Below are 22,637 nucleotides of genomic sequence, written 5' to 3'. Positions count from 1 at the left end.
TTGAGCCCTATTGAAAAAAGAGTGCTAGATAGATAAAATTATTATTATTATTATTACTACTGTTACAATACTAAATAAAATCTGCCTGGATTTTGAATGTCAGGATTCTGCTGTATGGATTCTGACGGTCTGCATGATGAATGTTGGGATATTGTACCCAACCCATTTGAAAGTTTCCATCATGTCACCCCTTTCCCTTCTCTGCTACAAATTATACATACAGTATTAATATTACTTCTGGATAATAGTAGGTAACTATGGATATTCATGAATAGTTTAATAAGTTTAAAGTTGGAATGAATGCAACTAGTAAAGAGCAAAATGGTCTTAGTTTAATTTACTGTTAAAATTCTGTGTTCCCCACCTATTTTAATATTTATTTTTTCAATTAGATGTACCATAGAATACGGCATTCGGAGTGCATTTACCGGGTGACTTTAGAGAAATTGTCCTATCACAGCATCTGTACTTCAGAAGAATGGCAGAACCTGAAGAATTGTACCCTTCCAGCACCTCTTTGTAAAGAGATTGAATTGTGAGTTTTTTTAAATTAAATATACAGTAAGATTGTAAACATCAGAAACTAGACATGTAGCACAGAGCTAGGATACATTCTGATGAAGACATAATATACAGTATGTAAGAAAACTTCTGGTAATGTATTGAAAGGCCTAGAAAACGATGGTCTGTCTGATGTAAGGGCCCCATACACTACAACGATATGTCCTGAGGCTGAAGTCAGAGGTGATTTCCCTTGAACTCTCCCGGGAGCTTCCCGGGAGTGGTTCCATACGATTTGGTACAGTTTGCATGCGATATATCGTATGCGATCCCAGCCATGCCTGTGGGAACCGACATATCACGAGTGCAGCACTAACGATCTAGGGAAGCCGATCCGACCCTCACGGAAACACGCATCGGATCAGACAGATACACCTCCAAAATGCCAGATTTCACCCGATATATTTTCCAGAAATTGGATGAAATCGGGCATTAACGTTCTAGTGTATGGGGCCCTTAAGTCTGACAAACACAGAGGATATGTGCTTCATACAGTTAAGTTACACACTGTGGAGCAGAATTTTGGAGAAAGAGGGGTTGTATTCCAAGTAGGGGGTTAGGCTACAAAGCACTATATAGTCTTATTCTGGGCATACATTGTCAGACTAACAGACATTTTATCTTACCAGCTGAAACTAATCAGATATCCTGGCCATACACTTCGAGGATATACTAAGCTTTTGGAGAGTGATAATGTGGAGAGAGATCAGGTACCAGCCAGTCAGCTCCATGACCCGGGAATACATCTGCGCGTGCGGCCATGGGGCATGCCAGGAGGGATCTATTAGATCCCTCACACAGTGCAACATGGAAAAGGAAGCCCATAGGCTATAGCTGGCATTACCCTCTGTGCTGGAGCCCCGAGGCTTTCATACATTTGGAAATGAGGTAAGAACCCTGAAAGTGGGGTTTTTACCGCATTTCTGCTTTAGTACATCCCGCCCTGCGTTTGAAAACTGACAGTGAGGAGCTGATTAGTTGGTAGTTCATCTATCTATACTGTATAAATCTCCAAAGCTTAGTACCTCTGCCCAGCTTAACTCCTGCAGCCACCATGGGAGAAAGGAAGGGGTGGAGCTGCAGCAGTCCTCATATTGTATGCCTCAGTCTGTATATCTGTGTGTCCCTGTATATGCGTCAGACAATCCTGAGTATGTATCCCTCTGTGTATGTCTGTGTCTGTGTGACTGTATGTTGTGTTTTGTGACTGAGTGATGCTGGGTCATAGCGGCCTCCCTTAAGTGTCCTTCCAAACCTTTAATCCAGATCTGTTCTGATCTCCCAAATTTTGGTGTATCATGTTATCTAGGCTGCCCGAACTCAGTAATAATTATTTTGTTCTGTAATAGCTTAAACAGCAGCCATCTTTGTGTCATTGGGTCAAACACCACTGTGTCAACCATGGTCACTGACATTAACACGATTTTGCATGTACGAATGTTCTCAGAGTTGATGGTAAAGCAAGAAACAGAAAGTATCGGGGCAAATCCATGTTGCATTGCAGATGGGGCGGTTTTTAACTCTACAGAGAGATTTAGGTTTGAGAGGAACGTGCCCATAAATTCTTTATTGCAGTGTCCAAATAAAGCTGCCCAGTATTTGTGGGCTACATTCAAATGCAATAATGAAAACAAAGATAAACAGCGCACTAGTGGCCTCAAGGCTTTTAAATATTTATCAACTGTTTAAGGGGATGAAATACAAGAATAACATTATTAAAAGACAATAGTTAAGATAAAATAGCTATAAAACAATTCATTAGATGGCAGCATGCATTTGTAAGTCCTTAGAAATAAATAAGTCTGCAGATAAAGGCATACTACACAGTCAGGTCACTTATGACCAGCAGCTAATAGCCAGTGCAACCGCCGTGTGCAGCATTGATAGCAGCTAGACGGGCTGAACTGTCATTTTAGACACACGTCTGGTAGCCCCCAAGTTCATTTTGACAGTGACCTGCTCCACTGCAGCGTCAGTCGGCTGCCATGCACTGTTCGTAGCCGACGTTAATCTCCCACATCAGTGGCACCTGGTGCTCCGCAGTTTCCACGTCCGTTATTCGCAAATAATGCCATTTGTCCAGTCACAATACACCTTCACCACAGCAGCACGTAAACAGTTCACAAACTGCGCTGTATCAGAAATACTGCCACCCTTGGCCCAAAAGCCGATAATCATCCCTTTTGCAACTCTGATACATCGCCCTTTTTACCCATGACCGCAACGAGGGATATGTGTGCAGACCACCTATTGCACGCCTTATATACCCACCAGACCAGTGCACAACATGTGACATACTTCATGCACTACGAGCTGCCAACGTCAAATATAGGTGGTGGTCATAATAATGTGACTCCACCGTGTATATGTGGAGGTTCCTTCTCCTCCAATTGTACTGTTAGTTGATAAACTAAATGGGCCTAGTTAATGTAAATGGGTTAGTTGATAATCTAAATATTAAAATACCATCCAGCCCAGGGTAAATTATTACGAGTTCCGTAAAGATAGTGTTGGGGTCCTGATTTAGCGATGATTGTATTATTCTATTCTTATTGTGGAAACTGACACCATTATTTCAGCTGCCTGGAAGAAACACCCAGAGCAGCACTTGATTTTTTGTTTTGATTTTTTTTTTTTATCTTGATATAATTAACTCTACATTCAGATGCAGCCAGTATTTACCATCGATTACTTATATAATGAATTTGCTTATTAAAGCATAGGTTTAAGTACAATATAGCCACTCACTGATTTGTCATGATGCTAATGCTAGTGTGATATTTTCAGATATTAATGATTCCAGTCATCAGGATTATTGATGCGTTGTAAAAATAAAAGTATAATTTTTAATAATGTTTGCAGAGAGAAATATAATTACTGCATTATTTATTAGAACATTGTGTCATTTCTTTCATATTTTATGTTCCTCGATATGATGATCTTTACTGAAGACCGTTCCTGTTGCAAGTTGCATATAGCTGTGGGAACAGTGACACCTGCAGATTTTGAAATACAAGCAAAAGTTTTACAAAGAGCATTTGGCTCTTTAATGCAAGAATGAAACCTATACAATCTAGTCTATTGTGGTTTATCATTGGCTAAAAGATAAAAGCCTAAACGAAGGTTATCACTTTAATTCACAAGTTGGATATTATGTATACAAATTATTATGGAATGGTTATAAATCAAGGTTACTGGTTTGTGTATAACATTTTCTTTTGTGTTTTTCAGATACCACTTTGACATTCAACCATTTGAGGACCTATGGCCAGCCATTTATGTGTATATGATACATCAGTCTTGTGGTAAAACCTGGTAAGAATTTATTATATTTTTATATGTAACTTTTTTAAAAGGTTGTGAACAGTAGACCAGGGGGTATTTATAATAGGGTCCAAGGTTTCCATAGGTGCGGGATGTCGGCCAAGAATAGCCATACTTTTAAACAACTTGGTTTTGCCTTGTAAATAATTGCCGCTATAAAAATACGGCCATTCTCAATTATCTCCCCCCCCCCCCCAAAAAAAAACCCACCCTCCTTTTTTTTTTTTTTTTTTCTTCCCTCCCCTCATTTCCTCTCTACTTCTCAGACCCCCGACTCTTAGGAGAACCTTTCCTTTTTCTTTTTCTTCTTTCTTCTATATCTCTTGATTTCTCTTTTCTGTTCCTCCCTTCCTACCTACTTTTCCTATCTGCCTCGCTAAATATTTACTGTATCTACTATAGCTCGGAACTTTAAGAGCCCACTCCTCTTTCTGTTCTTGTATCTTCCTGCCCTCCAAAAACGTCTTACTACATATGTCTCAAATCTCTATATATGAAGATTAGCATACTACACGTTCTTTCCTTTTTATTACTATCTTGGAGAAATTTTATGTACCTGTATTCATACTGGCCTTTCAGCCACTTGTTTATTGTTTATATATCTGTCACGTTGTTTTCTGCTGAATTGTATATTTCTCCCCCAAAATAAAAACTACATGATTACAAAAAAAAAATGGCCATTCTCGCCCGACATTCCACATCTCCAGCAAACTCTGACCCTATTACATATACCCCCAGGAATTTATTAACCAAACGTGAACCATACAGTTAGAAGTGTATGGACATGATATTTTTATAAATGTTATTTGTTTTACTTCTTATGTACATTTTTAGCAAATGGCGGATTAAACTTTCTGACTGGTCAGGGAAGTGGGCAGCGGCATGAGATGGCTCCGTATGCAAATGGTTAATGTAGATGAGTACGCCATCTTTGCCGCTAGCCACAGCAAACACAAGTTATTTGTCATAGCTAGCGTGCCCGCAAATGTGCGCAGGCATTGTTTTTGCACCCACGATCCACAAGATTGCATGGTGCACACACTCCTGCGAATAATCACACCTGCGATGCATATGCATGTGGTGGGCTAGCTGAGGGAGGATATCTGTAGGTTTATCTTATATTGACCATAATTTATGAATTTATTGGTATTGTTTTAATCTTTTTCAACCAGCATTTTAAATATCTTACTATTCAGAATCTTATATAGATTTAAGATATATTTCTTAAAATGTTTTGATTTTTTTTTCCAGCTTTGAGCTTGAAAAGTTGTGTCGTTTCACTATGTCTGTGAAAAAGAACTATCGTCGTGTACCTTATCATAATTGGAAACATGCTGTAACTGTCTCTCATTGCATGTATGTTATATTGCAACGTAACCAAGAACTATTCACAGACTTGGAGGTAGGATGTTATTTTGTGTGTTTAATTACATAAGTAGAGTGTATTTTCATTCTACAATACATTATATGAAACATGCAAAAACTTAGATGTAAAGACATCTAAGTTTTTCAGTCCATAAAAACCCTTTGAAGTATTTTGCTAATTCCTTAGAATTAGTACTGTACAAATCATTAGTTTAATACAGATGTGTCCTCATACACTATTGCTTCTGTCATGCCAAACATCGCACCTTGGCGTTCCGGGTTTCTGTACAGTTCTGCTTCCGCGAGCATCTTTTTCCCCTTTTTTTTGCCCAAATGTGCAATGCGACAAGACCACTTCACGAGACTGCACTGATTCATTTGTTATGCAACACTTGTGTGCGACTGAATGAGGTGCTATGATGCAGCGACCGCTACTATTTTTTTCTTGCCATTGTATATAGATATGGAGTTGCACACAGAGTTGCATATCAAATTAATCACAGCAGTCATGATGTGGTTTTTGTTGCCTCGCATTGAGATTAAGATGCACAATCAGGAGAACAATCCACTACACCACTCGGCATGGCTCACTTGTGCCAGGCGTCTTGTGCGGCATGGCATATTGAGGCTAGGTGTATGAGGGGACACATCTGTATATTGTTTGTTCCAGTTTAAACAGAACAACATTATACATATAACCTACTTGTTTCCCCTTGCCAAATATGGTAATAGTCTATTAATCTATATTCGTTGTGGGTCTGAATTTATGGGAAAATAAGCATACTGAGGTAAAGGCTTGCAGTGCTTGAGCTCTGCTGGGAGCATACTGGGCATACTTTCACTCCCATTTTTCTGCGGCAGACCCCCAGTTTTTTGGGTAGTGAATACTTAAGTACATGTGATTTCTTAGTTTTTTATTTTTAATAAATTTGCAAAAATCTCAAAAAAAACTTTTTTTTACGTTGTCATTATGGGGTATTGTGTGTAGAAATTTTAGGGGGGGAAATAATTTATTCCATTTTGGAATAAGGCTGTAACATAACAAAATGTGGAAAAAGTGAAGCGCTGTGAATACTTTCCAGATGCACTGCATTTACACACACACACACACACACACACACACACACACACACACACACACACACTTTCACTTACTTTCACTCGCCTTCACTCACCAACAGACTTTCACTCACCAACTCTCTTTCCATCCACACTTACCTAAGGAAGTCTGGCTGCTGGAGCAACTCATTCTCTTGTGTAGCCCTGCCCCTCAGTCCCGTGTAGTTTAGCCCCTTTTTAGGTCCCGCTGCTCCGCACGCTATTGCAGTGTCACAGACTTACAGGGGAGGGGAAGAGGAGGCTTCAAGTGACAGGCGCAGCAGCCAGCAGCAGCAGGGATATCAGCTCAGCACATGGATGCAGAGCAGGGAGAGCGCCTCTCCAGCCTGGCGCCTACCTGCTCTGGATCCCTTTGCTGAATGGGTAGCGCTGGGCCTGACAGAGTGTAACTTCTACTGAAACAAATGGGGTCTTCCCAGGCTCTGACCCCAGACCATCATGAATCCCCATTGTAAAACCCTGAAGTGATACACAGCTGCTGCTATGCAAAATATACACTCTATGTAATATGCCTGTAATATCTTAAGATAAGATACTTTTGGCATTTCATATTATGCTTATTGCATATTTATTTGTTTTTCTCCAACGTCCTAAGTGGATGCTGGGGACTCCGTAAGGACCATGGGGAATAGCGGCTCCGCAGGAGACTGGGCACATCTAAAGAAAGCTTTAGGACTATCTGGTGTGCACTGGCTCCTCCCCCTATGACCCTCCTCCAAGCCTCAGTTAGATCTCTGTGCCCGAACGAGAAGGGTGCACACTAGGGGCTCTCCTGAGCTTCTTAGTGAAAGTTTTAGTTTAGGTTTTTTATTTTCAGTGAGACCTGCTGGCAACAGGCTCACTGCATCGAGGGACTAAGGGGAGAAGAAGCGAATTCACCTGCGTGCAGAGTGGATTGGGCTTCTTAGGCTACTGGACATTAGCTCCAGAGGGACGATCACAGGCCCAGCCATGGATGGGTCCCAGAGCCGCGCCGCCGGCCCCCTTACAGAGCCAGAAGACAGAAGAGGTCCGGAAAATCGTCGGCAGAAGACATCCTGTCTTCACCAAGGTAGCGCACAGCACTGCAGCTGTGCGCCATTGCTCCTCAGCACACTTCACACTTCGGTCACTGAGGGTGCAGGGCGCTAGGGGCGGGCGCCCTGAGCAGCAATAAAAACACCTTGGCTGGCGAAAATACATCACATATAGCCCCCAGGGCTATATGGATGAATTTTAACCCCTGCCAGAATCCATAAAAAAGCAGGAGAAAAGTCCGCGAAAAAGGGGCGGAGCCTATCTCCTCAGCACACTGGCGCCATTTTCCCTCACAGCTCAGTTGGAGGGAAGCTCCCCTGGCTCTCCCCTGCAGTCACTACAGAAAGGGTTAAAAAAGAGAGGGGGGCACTAATTAGGCGCAGTATTAACAATACAGCAGCTATAAGGGGAAAAACACTTATATAAGGTTATCCCTGTATATATATAGCGCTCTGGTGTGTGCTGGCAAACTCTCCCTCTGTCTCCCCAAAGGGCTAGCGGGGTCCTGTCCTCTATCAGAGCATTCCCTGTGTGTGTGCTGTATGTCGGTACGTTTGTGTCGACATGTATGAGGAGAAAAATGATGTGGAGACGGAGCAGATTGCCTGTAATAGTGATGTCACCCCCTAGGGGGTCGACACCTGAGTGGATGAACTGTTGGAAGGAATTACGTGACAGTGTCAGCTCTGTATAAAAGACAGTGGTTGACATGAGACAGCCGGCTACTCAGCTTGTGCCTGTCCAGACGTCTCATAGGCCGTCAGGGGCTCTAAAGCGCCCGTTACCTCAGATGGCAGATATAGATGCCGTCACGGATACTGACTCCAGTGTCGACGGTGAAGAGACAAATGTGACTTCCAGTAGGGCCACACGTTACATGATTGAGGCAATGAAAAATGTTTTACACATTTCTGATAATACGAGTACCACCAAAAAGGGGTATTATGTTCGGTGAGGAAAAACTACCTGTAGTTTTCCTGAATCAGAGAAATTAAATGAGGTGTGTGATGATGCGTGGTTTTCCCCCGATAACAACTGATAATTTCTAAAATGTTATTGGCATTATATCCTTTCCCGCCAGAGGTTAGGGTGCGTTGGGAAACACCCCCTAGGGTGGATAAAGCGCTCACACGCTTGTAAGGGCTCTACCCTCTCCTGAGATGGCCGCCCTTAAGGATCCTGCTGATAGAAAGCAGGAGGGTATCCTAAAATGTATTTACACACATACTGGTGTTATACTGCGACCAGCAATCGCCTCAGCCTGGATGTGCAGTGCTGGGTTGGCGTGGTCGGATTCCCTGACTGAAAATATTGATACCCTAGATAGGGACAGTAGATTTTTGCCTATAGAGCATTTAAAAGATGCATTTCTATATATGCGTGATGCACAGCGGAATATTTGCCGACTGGCATCAAGTCTAAGTGCGTTGTCCATTTCTACCAGTAGAGGGTTATGGACACGTCAGTGGTCAGGTGATGCGTATTCCAAACGGCATTTGGAAGTATTGCCTTAATAAGGGGAGGAGTTATTTGGGGTCGGTGTTTCAGACCTGGTGGCCACGGCAACAGCTGGGAAATCCACGTTTGTACCCCAGGTCGCCTCTCAACATGAGAAGACGCCGTATTATCAGGCGCAGTCTTTTCGTGGACAAGCGGGCAAAATGTTCCTCATTTCTGCCCCGTGACAGAGGGAGAGGAAAAAGGCTGCAGAAATCAGCCAGTTCCCAGGAACAGAAACCCTCTCCCGCCTCTGCCAAGCCCTCAGTATAACGCTGGGGCTTTACAAGCAGAATCAGGCACGGTGGGGGGCCCGTCTCAATGAATTTCAGCGCGCAGTGGGCTCACTCGCAAGAAGACCCCTGGATCCTTCAGGTGATATCTCAGGGGTACAAATTAGAATTCGAGACGTCTCCCCCTCGCCGTTTTCCTAAAGTCGGCTTTACCGATGTCTCCTTCTGACAGGGAGACAGTTTTGGAAGCCATTCACAAGCTGTATTCCCAGCAGGTGATAATCAAGGTACCCCTCCTGCAACAGGGAACGGGGTATTATTCCACACTGTTGTGGTACCGAAGCCGGACGGCTCGGTGAGACCGATTCTAAATCTAAAATCTTTGAACACTTACATACAGAGGTTCAAATTCAAGATTGAGTCACTCAGAGCAGTGATTGCGAACCTGGAAGAAGGGGACTACATGATGTCTTGGGACATCAAGGATGCTTACCTTCATGTCAAAATTTACCCTTCTCACCAAGGGTACCTCAGGTTTATGGTACAGAACTGTCACTATCAGTTCAGACGCTGCCGTATGGATGGTCCACGGCACCCCGGGTCTTTACCAAGGTAATGGCCGAAATGATGATATTCCTTCGAAGGAAGGGAATTTTAGTTATCCCTTACTTGGACGATTCCCTGATAAGGGTAAGATCCAGGGAACAGTTGGAGGTCGGTGTAGCACTATCTCAGGTAGTGTTGCGGCAGCACGATTGGATTCTCAATATTCCAAAATCGCAGCTGGTTCCGACGACTTGTCTTCTGTTCCTAGGGATGATCCTGGACACAGTCCAGAAAAAGGTGTTTCTCCCGGAGGGGAAAGACAGGGAGTTATCCGAGCTAGTCAGGAACCTCCTAAAACCGAGCCAAGTCTCAGTGCATCAATGCACAAGGGTTCTGGGTAAAATGGTGGCTTCCTACGAAGCAATCCCATTCGGCAGATTCCACGCAAGAACTTTCCAGTGGGACCTGCTGGACAAATGGTCCGGGTCGCATCTTCAGATGCATCAGCGGATAACCCTGTCACCAAGGACAAGGGTGTCCCTCCTGTGGTGGTTGCAGAGTGCTCATCTTCTAGAGGGCCGCAGATTCGGCATTCAGGACTGGGTCCTGGTGACCACGGATGCCAGCCTGCGAGGCTGGGGAGCAGTCACACAGGGAAGGAATATCCAGGGCTTATGGTCAAGCCTGGAGATATCACTTCACATAAATATCCTGAAGCTAAGAGCCATTTACAATGCTCTAAGCTTAGCAAGACCTCTGCTTCAAGGTCAGCCGGTGTTGATCCAGTCGGACAACATCACGGCAGTCACCCACGTAAACAGACAGGGTGGCACAAGAAGCAGGAGGGCAATGGCAGAAGCTGCAAGGATTCTTCGCTGGGCGGAAAATCATGTGATAGCACTGTCAGCAGTATTCATTCCGGGAGTGGACAACTGGGAAGCAGACTTCCTCAGCACGACCTCCACCCGGGAGAGTGGGGACTTCACCCAGAAGTCTTCCACATGATTATAAACCGTTGGGAAAAACTCGACAGGTATTGCGCCAGGTCAAGGGACCCTCAGGCAATAGCTGTAGACGCTCTGGTAACACCGTGGGTGTACCAGTCAGTGTATGTGTTCCCTCCTCTGCCTCTCATACCCAAGGTACTGAGATTGATAAGATGGAGAGGAGTAAGCACTATATTCGTGGCTCCGGATTGGCCAAGAAGGACTTGGTAACCGGAACTTCAAGAGATGCTCACGGAGGATCCGTGGCCTCTACCTCTAAGAAGGGACCTGCTCCAACAAGGACCCTGTCTGTTCCAAGACTTACCGCGGCTGCGTTTGACGGCATGGCGGTTGAACACCGGATCCTGAAGGAAAAAAGGCATTCCGGATGAAGTCATCCCTATCCTGATCAAAGCCAGGAAGGATGTAACCGCAAAACATTATCACCGCATTTGGCGAAAATATGTTGCGTGGTGCGAGGCCAGTAAGGCCCGACGGAGGAAATTCAACTGGGTCGATTCCTACATTTCCTGCAAACAGGAGTGTCTATGGGCCTGAAATTGGGGTCCATTAAGGTTCAAATTTCGGCCCTGTCAATTTTCTTCCAAAAAGAACTAGCTTCAGTCCCTGAAGTTCAGACGTTTGTAAAAGGGGTACTGCATATACAGCCTCCTTTTGTGCCTCCAGTGGCACTTTGGAATCTCAATGTAGTTTTTTGGGTTCCAAAAGTCACATTGGTTTGAACCACTTAAATCTGTGGAGTTAAAAATCTCACATGGAAAGTGGTCATGCTGTTGGCCCTGGCCTGGGCCAGGCGCGTGTCAGAATTGGCGGCTTTATCCTGTAAAAGCCCTTATCTGATTTTCCATTCGGACAGGGCGGAATTGAGGACTCGTCCTCAGTTTCTCCCTAAGGTGGTTTCAGCGTTTCACCTGAACCAACCTATTGTGGTGCCTGCGGCTACTAGGGACTTGGAGGACTCCAAGTTGCTAGACGTTGTCAGGGCCCTGAAAATATGTTTCCAGGACGGCTGGAGTCAGAAAATCTGACTCGCTGTTTATCCTGTATGCACCCAACAAGCTGGGTGCTCCTGCTTCTAAGCAGACTATTGCTCGTTGGATTTGTAGTACAATTCAGCTTGCACATTCTGTGGCAGGCCTGCCACAGCCAAAAATCTGTAAATGCCCACTCCACAAGGAAGGTGGGCTCATCTTGGGCGGCTGCCCGAGGGGTCTCGGCTTTACAACTTTGCCGAGCAGCTACTTGGTCAGGAGCAAATACGTTTGTAAAATTCTACAAAATTGATACCCTGGCTGAGGAGGACCTGGAGTTCTCTCAATTGGTGCTGCAGAGTCATCCGCACTCTCCCGCCCGTTTGGGAGCTTTGGTATAATCCCCATGGTCCTTACGGAGTCCCCAGCATCCACTAAGGACGTTAGAGAAAATAAGAATTTACTTACCGATAATTCTATTTCTCGTAGTCCGTAGTGGATGCTGGGCGCCCATCCCAAGTGCGGATTGTCTGCAATACTGGTACATAGTTATTGTTACCAAAAAATCGGGTTATTGCTGTAGTGAGCCATCTTTTCTAGAGGCTCCTCTGTTATCATGCTGTTAACTGGGTTCAGATCACAAGTTGTACGGTGTGATTGGTGTGGCTGGTATGAGTCTTACCCGGGATTCAAAATCCTTCCTTATTGTGTACGCTCGTCCGGGCACAGTATCCTAACTGAGGCTTGGAGGAGGGTCATAGGGGGAGGAGCCAGTGCACACCAGATAGTCCTAAAGCTTTCTTTAGATGTGCCCAGTCTCCTGCGGAGCCGCTATTCCCCATGGTCCTTACGGAGTCCCCAGCATCCACTACGGACTACGAGAAATAGAATTATCGGTAAGTAAATTCTTATTTTTTTGTTTACAGAATTTCAATAATTTTTTATGACAGAAATGTCATCCACTCCATCTGAGCCACCTTAGTTGGTAGGTGCAGCCTACTTTTTAATTTTGAACCCTGTAAATCAGCCATGTACAGCCTCCAGTCTGAGCCAGGCAGCTCTTGCTTTAATTATATGTGGCCCTCTATTGGGATCCCAAGACAGGTTTTTGTTTTGTTTTTTTATAAACCTTTTTCTTTACAATTTCTTGTCAGAAACCAACACTAGGGAGAGGGAGTAGGAATTACTCATCAGGGCCGTACTAGTCACTCATAGACAGGCAGCCTGGTGGCTAATCAAATTAGCTGCCATTCGTCAGAGAAGTGGCCGCAGAGCTCTGTCTCAATAATGTAATCATTGTATTGTAGGATTGCCACAAAACACTTTCCCGCTCACTGCTCTAATTCTGCTCTGACAGACTGAGCCCCAGCATTTAGCCCACATAAGTACATATTTTAATGGATCTCCATACTATGATACACTGCCTTTATAGAATTAGCCAAAATGTTCAGACACTGAATTTAGCAATAATTTGTATTTCTCTAACGTCCTAAGTGGATGCTGGGGACTCCGTAAGGACCATGGGGAATAGCGGCTCCGCAGGAGACTGGGCACATCTAAAGAAAGCTTTAGGACTATCTGGTGTGCACTGGCTCCTCCCCCCATGACCCTCCTCCAATCCCCAGTTAGATCTCTGTGCCCGAACGAGAAGGGTGCACACTAGGGGCTCTCCTGAGCTTCTTAGTGAAAGTTTTAGTTTAGGTTTTTTATTTTCAGTGAGACCTGCTGGCAACAGGCTCACTGCATCGAGGTACTAAGGGGAGAAGAAGCGAACTCACCTGCGTGCAGAGTGGATTGGGCTTCTTAGGCTACTGGACATTAGCTCCAGAGGGACGATCACAGGCCCAGCTTGGATGGGTCCCAGAGCCGCGCCGCCGGCCCCCTTACAGAGCCAGAAGGCAGAAGAGGTCCGGAAAATCGGCGGCAGAAGACGTCCTGTCTTCAACAAGGTAGCGCACAGCACTGCAGCTGTGCGCCATTGCTCTCAGCACACTTCACACTCCGGTCACTGAGGGTGCAGGGCGCTGGGGGGGGCGCCCTGAGACGCAATAATAAACACCTTGGATGGCAAAAAATGCATCACATATAGCTCCTGGGCTATATGGATGCATTTAACCCCTGCCAAAATACATAAAAAAACGGGAGATAAGGCCGCCGATAAGGGGGCGGAGCCTATCTCCTCAGCACACTGGCGCCATTTTCCCTCACAGCTCCGTTGGAGGGAAGCTCCCTGGCTCTCCCCTGCAGTCACTACACTACAGAAAGGGTTAAAAAAGAGAGGGGGGCACAAATTAGGCGCAGTATTAACTATACAGCAGCTATAAGGGGAAAAACACTTATATAAGGTTATCCCTGTATATATATAGCGCTCTGGTGTGTGCTGGCAAACTCTCCCTCTGTCTCCCCAAAGGGCTAGTGGGGTCCTGTCCTCTATCAGAGCATTCCCTGTGTGTGTGCTGTATGTCGGTACTTTTGTGTCGACATGTATGAGGAGAAAAATTATGTGGAGACGGAGCAGATTGCCTGTAATAGTGATGTCACCCCCTAGGGGGTCGACACCTGAGTGGATGAACTGTTGGAAGAAATTACGTGACAGTGTCAGCTCTGTATAAAAGACAGTGGTTGACATGAGACAGCCGGCTACTCAGCTTGTGCCTGTCCAGACGTCTCATAGGCCGTCAGGGGCTCTAAAGCGCCCGTTACCTCAGATGGCAGATATAGACGCCGACACGGATACGGACTCCAGTGTCGACGGTGAAGAGACAAATGTGACTTCCAGTAGGGCCACACGTTACATGATTGAGGCAATGAAAAATGTTTTACACATTTCTGATAATACGAGTACCACCAAAAAGGGGTATTATGTTCGGTGAGGAAAAACTACCTGTAGTTTTCCTGAATCTGAGAAATTAAATGAGGTGTGTGATGATGCGTGGGTTTCCCCCGATAACAACTGATAATTTCTAAAATGTTATTGTCATTATATCCTTTCCCGCCAGAGGTTAGGGTGCGTTGGGAAACACCCCCTAGTGTGGATAAAGCGCTCACACGCTTGTAAGGGCTCTATCCTCTCCTGAGATGGCCGCCCTTAAGGATCCTGCTGATAGAAAGCAGGAGGGTATCCTAAAATGTAGTTACACACATACTGGTGTTATACTGCGACCAGTAATCGCCTCAGCCTGGATGTGCAGTGCTGGGTTGGCGTGGTCGGATTCCCTGACTGAAAATATTGATACCCTAGATAGGGACAGTATATTTTTGCCTATAGAGCATTTGAAAGATGCATTTCTATATATGCGTGATGCACAGCGGAATATTTGCCGACTGGCATCAAGTCTAAGTGCGTTGTCCATTTCTACCAGTAGAGGGTTATGGACACGTCAGTGGTCAGGTGATGCGTATTCCAAACGGCATTTGGAAGTATTGCCTTATTAAGGGGAGGAGTTATTTGGGGTCGGTCTTTCAGACCTGGTGGCCACGGCAACAGCTGGGAAATCCACGTTTGTACCCCAGGTCGCCTCTCAACATGAGAAGACGCCATATTATCAGGCGCAGTCTTTTCGTGGATAAGCGGGCAAAAGGGTTCCTCATTTCTGCCCCGTGACAGAGGGAGAGGAAAAAGGCTGCAGAAATCAGCCAGTTCCCAGGAACAGAAACCCTCTCCCGCCTCTGCCAAGCCCTCAGTATACGCTGGGGCTTTACAAGCAGAATCAGGCACGGTGGGGGGCCCGTCTCAATGAATTTCAGCGCGCAGTGGGCTCACTCGCAAGTAGACCCCTGGATCCTTCAGGTGATATCTCAGGGGTACAAATTAGAATTCGAGACGTCTCCCCCTCGCCGTTTCCTAAAGTCGGCTTTACCGATGTCTCTGACAGGGAGACAGTTTTGGAAGCCATTCACAAGCTGTATTCCCAGCAGGTGATAATCAAAATACCCCTCCTGCAACAGGGAACGGGGTATTATTCCACACTGTTGTGGTACCGAAGCCGGACGGCTCGGTGAGACCGATTCTAAATCTAAAATCTTTGAACACTTACATACAGAGGTTCAAATTCAAGATTGAGTCACTCAGAGCAGTGATTGCGAACCTGGAAGAAGGGGACTACATGATGTCTCGGGACATCAAGGATGCTTACCTTCATGTCAAAATTTACCCTTCTCACCAAGGGTACCTCAGGTTTATGGTACAGAACTGTCACTATCAGTTCAGACGCTGCTGTATGGATGGTCCACGGCACCCCGGGTCTTTACCAAGGTAATGGCCGAAATGATGATATTCCTTCAAAGGAAGGGAATTTTAGTTATCCCTTACTTGGACAATTCCCTGATAAGGGTAAGATCCAGGGAACAGTTGGAGGTCGGTGTAGCACTATCTCAGGTAGTGTTGCTGCAGCACGGTTGGATTCTCAATATTCCAAAATCGCAGCTGGTTCCGACGACTTGTTTTCTGTTCCTAGGGATGATCCTGGACACAGTCCAGAAAAAGGTGTTTCTCCCGGAGGAGAAAGCCAGGGAGTTATCCGAGCTAGTCAGGAACCTCCTAAAACCGAGCCAAGTCTCAGTGCATCAATGCACAAGGGTTCTGGGTAAAATGGTGGCTTCCTACGAAGCAATCCCATTCGGCAGATTCCACGCAAGAACTTTCCAGTGGGACCTGCTGGACAAATGGTCCGGGTCGCATTTTCAGATGCATCAGCGGATAACCCTGTCACCAAGGACAAGGGGTCCCTCCTGTGGTGGTTGCAGAGTGCTCATCTTCTAGAGGGCCGCAGATTCGGCATTCAGGACTGGGTCCTGGTAACCACGGATGCCAGCCTGCGAGGCTGGGGAGCAGTCACACAGGGAAGGAATATCCAGGACTTATGGTCAAGCCTGGAGACATCACTTCACATAAATATCCTGAAGCTAAGGGACATTTACAATGCTCTAAGCTTAGCAAGACCTCTGCTTCAAGGTCAGCCGGTGTTGATCCAGTCGGACAACATCACGGCAGTCACCCACGTAAACAGACAGGGTGGCACATGAAGCAGGAGGGCAATGGCAGAAGCTGCAAGGATTCTTCGCTGGGCGGAAAATCATGTGATAGCACTGTCAGCAGTATTCATTCCGGGAGTGGACAAATGGGAAGCAGACTTCCTCAGCACGACCTCCACCCGGGAGAGTGGGGACTTCACCCAGAAGTCTTCCACATGATTATAAACCGTTGGGAAAAACTCGACAGGTATTGCGCCAGGGACCCTCAGGCAATAGCTGTAGACGCTCTGGTAACACCGTGGGTGTACCAGTCAGGGTATGTGTTCCCTCCTCTGCCTCTCATACCCAAGGTACTGAGATTGACAAGATGGAGAGGAGTAAGCACTATATTCGTGGCTCCGGATTGGTCAAGAAGGACTTGGTAACCGGAACTTCAAGAGATGCTCACGGAGGATCCGTGGCCCCTACCTCTAAGAAGGGACCTGCTCCAGCAAGGACCCTGTCTGTTCCAAGACTTACCGCGGCTGCGTTTGACGGCATGGCGGTTGAACGCCGGATCCTGAAGAAAAAAAGGCATTCCGGATGAAGTCATCCCTATCCTGATCAAAGCCAGGAAGGATGTAACCGCAAAAACATTATCACCGCAATTGGCGAAAATATGTTGCGTGGTGCGAGGCCAGTAAGGCCCGACGGTGGAAATTCAACTGGGTCGATTCCTACATTTCCTGCAAACAGGAGTGTCTATGGGCCTGAAATTGGGGTCCATTAAGGTTCAAATTTCGGCCCTGTCAATTTTCTTCCAAAAAGAACTAGCTTCAGTCCCTGAAGTTCAGACGTTTGTAAAAGGGGTACTGCATATACAGCCTCCTTTTGTGCCTCCAGTGGCAATTTGGGATCTCAATGTAGTTTTGGGTTCCAAAAGTCACATTGGTTGAACCACTTAAATCTGTGGAGTTAAAATATCTCACATGGAAAGTGGTCATGCTGTTGGCCCTGGCCTGGGCCAGGCGCGTGTCAGAATTGGCGGCTTTATCCTGAAATAGCCCATATCTGATGTTCCATTCGGACAGGGCGGAATTGAGGACTCGTCCTCAGTTTCTCCCTAAGGTGGTTTCAGCGTTTCACCTGAACCAACCTATTTGTGGTGCCTGCGGCTACTAGGGACTTGGAGGACTCCAAGTTGCTAGACGTTGTCAGGGCCCTGAAAATATATGTTTCCAGGAGGGCTGGAGTCAGGAAATCTGACTCGCTGTTTATCCTGTATGCACCCAACAAGCTGAGTGCTCCTGCTTCTAAGCAGACTATTGCTCGTTGGATTTGTAGTACAATTCAGCTTGCACATTCTGTGGCAGGCCTGCCACAGCCAAAAATCTGTAAATGCCCACTCCACAAGGAAGGTGGGCTCATCTTGGGCGGCTGCCCGAGGGGTCTCGGCTTTACAACTTTGCCGAGCAGCTACTTGGTCAGGAGCAAATACGTTTGTAAAATTCTACAAAATTGATATCCTGGCTGAGGAGGACCTGGAGTTCTCTCATTTGGTGCTGCAGAGTCATCCGCACTCTACCGCCCGTTTGGGAGCTTTGGTATAATCCCCATGGTCCTTACGGAGTCCCCAGCATCCACTTAGGACGTTAGAGAAAATAAGAATTTACTTACCGATAATTCTATTTCTCATAGTCCGTAGTGGATGCTGGGCGCCCATCCCAAGTGCGGATTGTCTGCAATACTTGTACATAGTTATTGTTACAAAAATCGGGTTATTATTGTTGTGAGCCATCTTTCAGAGGCTCCTCTGTTATCATGCTGTTAACTGGGTTCAGATCACAGGTTATACGGTGTGATTGGTGTGGCTGGTATGAGTCTCACTCGGGATTCAAAATCCTTCCTTATTGTGTACGCTCGTCCGGGCACAGTATCCTAACTGAGGCTTGGAGGAGGGTCATGGGGGGAGGAGCCAGTGCACACCAGATAGTCCTAAAGCTTTCTTTAGATGTGCCCAGTCTCCTGCGGAGCCGCTATTCCCCATGGTCCTTACGGAGTCCCCAGCATCCACTACGGACTATGAGAAATAGAATTATCGGTAAGTAAATTCTTATTTTCAAATAAAAGCAGGGAGAGTTAATTACCACCTAACAACAAATGTCTGGTTTCTGTGGCATTTTTGAGAATTTCCAATACTTTGTTTTCATTCCCATAGTCGGACTGCGACTTTAGGCAAACTTTTGCATGCAGAGCACACAAGACCAAATAAATTCATGTCTGAAAAAAAAATAGTTTTCTAAGCCTCAGGATTGCATGTGTTTGATGGTACCACCTCTGACCCTACATTAGTAGGAGCCACATGGAGAAGTACAGTGGTGTTGCTGCAGAGGTGGGGAACTGTTTTGCTATGGTGGGGGGCGAAGGGAATGTGTTGCTATATGGAATGACCACCCCCCTGCCAGTGGCACATTTTGCTTTGTGTTGCAGTACTGCATACTCTCCTGTCTCCATTGGGACCTCGTAACAACGCTGCAAGCCCTATTCCACTAGTAAATTACCTATTTTACATGTTTAAGCAAGCAGAGTTTAATTCCAGCCCTGTCATTAAGTGTGATCTCCCAATGCGGCCTTCTGACTAGAAGATTGTGCACCCCTGATTTAACCACTTTACTGACCATTCTTTTTCCCAAAAAACGCTCAAATTGTTATTTTGTTTTTTATGAGTGAATTAGGTGAAGAACATGTATTTCAACTTATCCAAAATGATTTTAGTTCAAAAATAAATAAAATATTAATAATTATTAATATTTGTAAAAAAAAAAAAAAATTGTCCCTTTGAGAGCAGCAGCAGCTGGAAGATTCCTTTCCCTGCAGCTGCAAACACTGTTTATCTGACTGGTCGCATCCTGTGTGACACAGGGGGTAATTCAGACCTGATCGTAGCAGCAAATTTGTTAGCAGATGGGCAAAACCATGTGCACTGCAGGGGATCCAGATAAAACATGTGCAGAGAGATTTAGGTGGGGTGTGTTAAAACTAAAATCTAAATTGCAGTGTAAAAATAAAACAGCCAAAAATGTACCCTGCACAGAAACCATAAAACCCAACCAAATCTAGCTATCTCTGCACATGTTATATCTGCCCCCCCCCCCCCCCCCTCCCCCCTCCCCTGCAGTGCACACAGCTTTGCCCACCTGCTAACATATTTGCTGCTATGATCAGGTCTAAATTAGGCCCCAAGTCACATAAGACGCTTGCTGGTATGATCGCATCTGTTGCGACCATGCCAGGCAAGTGGTTAAATGTTTTCATCGTAGACATATTATATCTACAAATGTAGCCAGCTGTACACTCCCAAATTTAATTGCATATAATCCAGAACCAATCAGGTAGTGGCACAAGAAATATAAATGTTATATTCATTGATAAACTGCCCCTCCTTTCATATTATAGTGACTGATTATCCACACTCCTTAAACAGAACAAAGCAGGCTAGCATAGCACAAAATATCTGGATTATCATTAAAATATTTAGCAGTTTAAGGCTTGGGTATCTATTATTTAACAACAGTTTTGTGATTTAATTATAATACAGCAGTTGCACACGGTTGATTTTTGTTAGTAATTTTTCTATGTTCTTTTTCTTATTTCTTGTGTTATCATAATAATATACCAAACATTTTATAGCACTGTACAATTAAAAATATTGCCAATCATTATGGATCTACAGTATGTAGATGCTTATTTTATGTTGGCTTCTCTGAACCAACTTCCTCTTCTCTACCTCTATCAGTTGGAGACCCACAAGGCTCAGTTTTAAGGTGGGTACACACTGTGCGATACGCTCCATGAGCGATATCACACAGTGTGTTACTTTCCCTCCTGGGCCGCCCGACATAGTGTGTACACACTAAGCGATACCGCAAACGATATCGCTCAGTGACGTCACGCCACGGTCGGCCATACATGCAGTTTTGGCCAACAAAGCCAAAATAGAGCTACATGTATGGCCAACAGAGGGAGTCGTTAATGACCCCCTGGAACCCCCTGGAATCTAAGTACATGTTGTTGTACTAAACGGAGCAGACATTTTTTAATCCTCGTTTCTCACTTTTTCTATCTCAGAGCACTTATACTCTAAAGGGTATATTCAATACAAGTCGAATTTCCCGATTTGTCGGATTAACGGGAGTTTCCGACAATTTAAGGTTGAATCCAGATTCGGCCTATTCAATCAAGCTCCTGTTAATCCGACAAGTCAGAAAGTCTGGCTTGTCAGAAAGCACGTGGATCCATATGCTTTTGTCGGAAACACGGCCAAATCCAACAGGTTTTGGCCCCATTTCCGGCCATCTCAATCTGACTTTAAAAAAAGTTGGATCGAGGAGATGAGACAGGAAGCGAGGACATGTGGACGGGAAAGGAGATGGAGCAGGGACGGCTGAGAGGAGGAGACGGGTTGTAACGGAGCAGGTCATCGCAGCAGTGGAGAGCAGGGAACCCTGCGGTTGCAGCAGCGTAGCAGGAGGTTGGGGCACCGCCGCTCACGGCAGCATCCACCCGGCTCCAGCAAGCGAGGTCCCGCTTGCTGGAGCCGGGTGGACGCTGCCGTGAGGTCTGGCAGTGGTGCCCCATCCACCTGCTACGCTGCTGCAGCCGTGGGGTTCCTGCTCTCCCTGCTGCGATGACCTGCTCCGGGAGGGTGCCTGTCTGTGTCCTTTGCAGGGATCTGAGTCTCTGCTAGCGGGATGGAGCCGCGTCTTTACCAGGAGGGCGCCTGTGTCTGTCCTTTCTGACAATAATGTCAGTCCGACTTTAAAAAAAAGTTGACAATGTTTGTCGGAAAGAATCTGACTTGAATTGAATATACCCCTATATGTGTAATCGATTTTAACCTATATATTTCTCTACTGTGTTAGTAACTAGTTGGCATCTTAATACAAATAACAAGTTATATTTTAATGATATTAATGTGCACCTGATTTACTCAACCCCATGATTTTCTTCTTTTGTTGTTGAGTCCTCCTCCTTCAGCCCTATCTGTTTATTTCCCTGTATGCTTTTCTCTCTCCTGATTCTCATATGCATATCTTTTTTCCCAGCTTTCTTTTGTGCATCCTCTACGTCTATGTGGCTTCCTCTTTAGCCTCTCCCTATTTATTTTCTCCTAACTTTTTCCTGCTTCGTACTTTCTCCCAGTACGTTCTACTCTACACATGCACCCTTCACAGACCATGTTTTTTCCAGAGATGCTGTGGCTTTCACATGCTTGCATAGCTGAAGCAAACTGATATCTTGATATTTTGTGAAGGGCTAAATTCCATTAAATTGCTGCATCAGTTACACAACAAAACAAGAAATGTAGAATTTGTAATGAAACCATGATAATGGGCAAATGCAGGATTTATACAGGGGCTTCAGGATGCTGGATTTAGGAACAAAGTTTAGAAAACTGCTGCAATAATACTTTTTTATTTTAAATACAATTACAAGTATGCATTTGTATTTGTTACTTATGCACACAGATCTGATCGCAATAGCAAATTTGTTAGCTTTCAAAACCATGTGCACTACAGGGGGGGTCAGATGTAACGTGCAGAGAGAGTTAGATTTGGGTGGGGTGTATTCAAAATATAAATTGCAGTGTAAAAATAAAGCAGGTAGTATTTACCCTGCACAGAAACAATGTAACCCACCCAAATCTAACTCTCACTGCGCTTTATATCTGCTCCCCCTCCAGTGCACATGGTTTTGCCCATTAGCTAACAAATTTGCTGCTGCAATCAGATCTGAATTACCCCCACAGTCTTTTATATAGTAATAGTATATTTAAAAGAGTAAAACGCATTTTGTAGATGTATGTGTATGTGAATGGTGGAAGTTGCATCACTGTCATTCACTTGTTATGCAGTATGTGCCTTTGCTGCCATTATTCAGCCTGACTGCTGCAGGTAAAGACACACTTCTGCGGCTCTACAGAATTCTTTTTGCACACCATAAAATAATGCTTTACCTGTTTGTGTGTTTTATTTAGGTACAGG

The 22,637-nt window shown here is 45.2% G+C and overlaps 1 protein-coding gene across 2 annotated transcripts in view; it reads left to right on the top strand.

The window, feature by feature from the left end:
• PDE10A (phosphodiesterase 10A) overlaps positions 1–22,637 on the top strand; it is a 490,921-nt gene that overhangs the window by 404,151 nt on the left and 64,133 nt on the right. For both annotated transcript variants that reach the window (XM_063917548.1, XM_063917547.1), the window contains exons 14-16: positions 393–535; positions 3,793–3,876; positions 5,137–5,287. In XM_063917548.1, coding sequence (XP_063773618.1) covers positions 393–535; positions 3,793–3,876; positions 5,137–5,287 — 378 coding nt within the window. The remainder of the gene's footprint in view (positions 1–392; positions 536–3,792; positions 3,877–5,136; positions 5,288–22,637) is intronic.

The sequence above is a fragment of the Pseudophryne corroboree genome, chromosome 4 (assembly GCF_028390025.1).
Source record: "Pseudophryne corroboree isolate aPseCor3 chromosome 4, aPseCor3.hap2, whole genome shotgun sequence".
In the NCBI taxonomy this organism is placed as follows: domain Eukaryota; kingdom Metazoa; phylum Chordata; class Amphibia; order Anura; family Myobatrachidae; genus Pseudophryne; species Pseudophryne corroboree.
Note: the sequence above shows the minus strand (reverse complement) of the source record. Positions and strands in the feature narration are given on the sequence as shown.